Source organism: Phaethon lepturus, unplaced genomic scaffold (assembly GCF_000687285.1).
Source record: "Phaethon lepturus isolate BGI_N335 unplaced genomic scaffold, ASM68728v1 scaffold41784, whole genome shotgun sequence".
NCBI lineage: Eukaryota > Metazoa > Chordata > Aves > Phaethontiformes > Phaethontidae > Phaethon > Phaethon lepturus.
The window spans coordinates 1,947-5,795 of NW_010534774.1; the positions used below are offsets into that span (position 1 = coordinate 1,947).

At 51.6% G+C, this 3,849-nt stretch overlaps 1 protein-coding gene across 1 annotated transcript in view; it reads left to right on the forward strand.

The window, feature by feature from the left end:
- The window catches only part of LOC104619659 (disks large homolog 3), a gene marked incomplete at its 5' end in the record, with an annotated part of 5,286 nt that extends 1,437 nt beyond the window's left edge, over nt 1–3,849 (forward strand). Inside the window, 3 exons of the mRNA XM_010285613.1 lie at nt 502–611; nt 1,580–1,671; nt 3,472–3,849. Of these exons, the coding sequence (XP_010283915.1) occupies nt 502–611; nt 1,580–1,671; nt 3,472–3,578 (309 nt within the window). The remainder of the gene's footprint in view (nt 1–501; nt 612–1,579; nt 1,672–3,471) is intronic.

Consider the following 3,849-nt stretch of genomic DNA (forward strand, 5'->3'; position numbering starts at 1 on the left):
GCAGTTTCCCTTCTCTCCCTGTGTTGTTAACGAAAGGCTGTAACCACATTAAGCAAGCATGGAACGAGCCTCTCCTCCCTCCGGCGTCCTGCCAAGCCATGTGGCTGCTTTTCCCAGCTGCATTACTCCACCTCCGTGTCGTACCTCTGTCATCCAAACTCCACCCGAAAGCCTGGCGCTGGTGGCACCAGTCTCACGCTCAGGTGCTCGCAGGGCAAAAAGGTGCCCGGCTGCCACCCCCGAAGCAGCAGCATTTCCTCTGCAGGAGTACCAGAGCGTACCGATGGCTTGTAAATTGTTTCAGGTGTTCAGAGAAAGATTCAGTCCCTTTGTGTTGCTGCTGTCCTGCCCATAGCAGGTGGGAGCATAAGGCCACTGGGAGTTGGCTTGTGTCTCGGGACTGGTGTTTCCTCTGTGGCTCCTCTCTTTTGTATGAGCAAGCTGTTTTCTGCACAGAGTAGACTGTGTGGGTAGGTCTGATCCCGATCGTCTCCTTTCCAGGGGAAACACTGCATCTTGGATGTGTCTGGCAATGCTATCAAGAGGTTGCAACAAGCACAACTTTATCCTGTTGCCATTTTCATCAAACCAAAATCCATTGAAGCTCTCATGTAAGTGCAATGCTATGTTCTGTGCCTCTTTAGGGTGAGCAGCTCTGGCATGTTGGTGGGTTGTATGTCTGCTGCCTCTGCTTTTTAGAAACCAGCGGAGGTTGCTGCTAGTGCTGAACTTGTCCCTTATTAAGAATATCTGGGCCCATTGCTGTCTCTGTGGTGTCCCCCCACATGGTGCACCCAGGCTGCATGGATTGCTCCAGGCTAAAGCCCTTCATTCACCCCAAAGAGGATTATCCATGGGAAATCTAAAAATGTTCCCAAATGTGCCTGCTGTAACCTGCTTACCGGGGCTCCGAGTCCAGGCAGGGGGGCTGCCAACAGCCTGTAGTGGTGGATCACAGCTGGATGGTGGCTGAGCCAGGACAGCCCTGGGGAGCAGAGAGGGGATGTTTCATGTGTGCCTGAGAGGGACCTTCTTCTGTCCTGCTGCTCCTGGCCCTGGGGAGCACAGGCTGGAAAGGACGTAAGAGCTGAGCTTGCAACTCTTCCAAGCAGCAGCAGCAGAGAGTATTATCTGTGAGGAGATTCAGTAGCTAGAGATGGACTCGAGATCAGAAGAGACTCTGCTGGCACCAAGGGGGCTGGGAAAACCCCTTCTCAAGCTAGAAGGGGTCAAATTACTTATTTGGGTGTTGTATGAATATGAGGGAACCTAGGCAATGAGGGTGGTGACAGGCTCTGGAAAAGCAGGGAGACTTCTGCAGTGGTCTTGCAAATTGGGAGGATTGTCTGGATTTGAGTCCACTCTGCTATGGTGAACGCGGTGGGGTGGTGGCAGTGGGAAGAACTGCAGGAAGTTGAGGTGAAGTGCCAAGGCAGCAAAGAGCGTTTGGGGAAGGGCCCTGCACAGCTTCCATTCCTGGTGTGCAGAAGCTTCCCAGGCATCCTGGGTCCATGGGCTATTTTTGCTTCTGTTCATTGCAAAGAAAAAGAGCTAAGCTTCTACTTTTTGTATATGGCAGGGAGATGAACCGGAGACAGACGTATGAACAGGCCAACAAGGTCTTTGACAAAGCCATGAAACTTGAGCAAGAGTTTGGAGAGTATTTTACAGGTGAGTGTCCTGAGCAGGCTTGTATCTGATTTATTTTATTTTTCCGGCTGGCAGCTGTGACCTGTCTGCCAGCACTGTCTTACTGCAGGGTCATGGGAAAATGTCCAGCTTCATCAAAGCAAAAAAGAAATGGCACTTTGCCAGCAGGGCTCTGCAAAGGGACTGCTCCAAGATCGATGCGTAAGAGTAAACCAGCTCTAGAGAAGGGGACAAGTTGTCAGGCAGGATTTTCTGAGTTTGTGAATGCTTATTGGCAACTTTAATAATAATAAGAAAAGTAAAAAAATTCCCAGGCAGGGGAAGCGCAGCATAGATTCAAGGTGCTACAAGGCCACAGGAAATAAAACTCCCTGTATGGGGGAAAGGGGAGAGTTTTCAAAAAGAGGAAAGAGTAATTTTAAAGAGGAAAGACAAAAGATTAATGACCTAAATGGTGGAGACTGTCCTGAGTTATTGCAAAACATCTCCCAAAAAAAGACTGGAAGTTTGGCTGGCTTCCTAAGTAGTCTTTGCTGACAAGCCAGTCCGGGGCGGCCTGGCGCTTTGTGCCTGCAGAGATGAGCTGCTCATGACACAGGCATCCTTGTGCATTCAGGAACTAATGTTTGTAACATGATTAATTCTGGAAAATCACAGGCAGGCGAAGAGGCAGAGAAACTGGTCTTCCATCTTTCCTCCAGTGCAGTAACTGTTTCTTCTAAAGTTGAGGAGTGATAATCCTGCTAAACCCTGTACTACCCACCTAACAGCTACTGGGAAAAACCCCAAGCAGAGCGCTTTCCAAAAATGAATCTCAGCTGAGCAAATGTATGGGTACAAACAGGGTGAAAGCTTTCCCCAGGCCTCCTGTCCCAGGCAGCAGGTCCAGAGCTGCCAGCCGCTCTTCAAGAAAGAGCACTAAGGAAGCCTGCGCTGCAGCTTTGCCAGACCCTTGGCATGCCATCATGCGCTTGGATGGTGAGTTTGAGGTTGACCTGGGGAAGGAATGCTCCTGGCTGAAACCTGTTGTTGAAAGAAGTGGGTAACGGGCAGAGAGATGGTCACTGTAGCAAGTTCTGTGCCAGGAACTTACACTGAGGGAGCAGAGACGCTGGGGAATGGTCCTGACTGGGCTGCAGAGGCAGCCTGCATTACCAGAAAGCTTTGGCCCTCCATCTGCATCCTCCTGCTCTGGCGCAGGGAGCACAGCGAAGTACTTCACGTTGTGTCTGTACCAAGCAGCGAGACTGTCGCTGGTCTTTGGGCGAGAGTTACCGCTGCGAGCGACAGCCATAAGCTGGCCTCTTCCAGCCTGACAGTGCTGCGGTTCCCACCCTGAAGCAGAGGAAGCAGCAAATATGAGGAGCCCTCAGCGGCCGACCAGGGGGGAAAGAAAAATCCAGGACCTCCGGGTATGCGCTCAGTGCACACCAGCTAATCCGTGTGAGGCCCTCCCGTTCACCGCGGCGGAGTAGCTGCGGTGCCGGGGCCAGCTGCCCGCAGCCTCGGCGCGGTGGCATGACACAGTTTGCAAAGCTGATTAGCAGCCCGTTGTGGAGAACCTGGCCAGCACTTCACACGGGCAAGGAATTCTGCCAGCATGGGATCAGCTCTCACTAATCCCCTTGGACATGCTGGGTTAACCCTCTGTGTCATCGTGCGCCTGCTGCAGCTCCTGTGACGCAGCTTGTCTCGTTCATTAATTGTTCATCATGCCACACGACCCTTCAGTGCAGAGTGAAGGCCTTCCCCGTAGCTCGTGGTGGGGAAGACGCGGTGCTGCCCAATGCTCAGGGTCTTGCTTGTTGTCTCCTCTCCCAGCCATTGTACAAGGAGACTCTCTTGAAGAGATTTACAGCAAAATCAAACAGATCATTGAGGACCAGTCTGGGCACTACATCTGGGTCCCGTCCCCAGAGAAGCTCTGAAGATGTCCCCCACCTGCTTCCCTGTGAGCAGAAGATCTCCGAAGTCCCACCCCACCCAAGCCCTCTGCCCCAAGGAGAGGGGATATGAAAACTATTCCTGCTCCTTTTTTTAGATCGTCGCAAAATTGAGTTTTCTAGTCCTGTTTCTTTTGTTGGGATGAACTCATTCATCATGTGACTGTTCCCACCGTTCCTGCATGGACTTTCCCACTGCTCCATTAGAGACAGATGAGAACCCATTCAAGGTCGTTTTTTATCATTATTATTATTA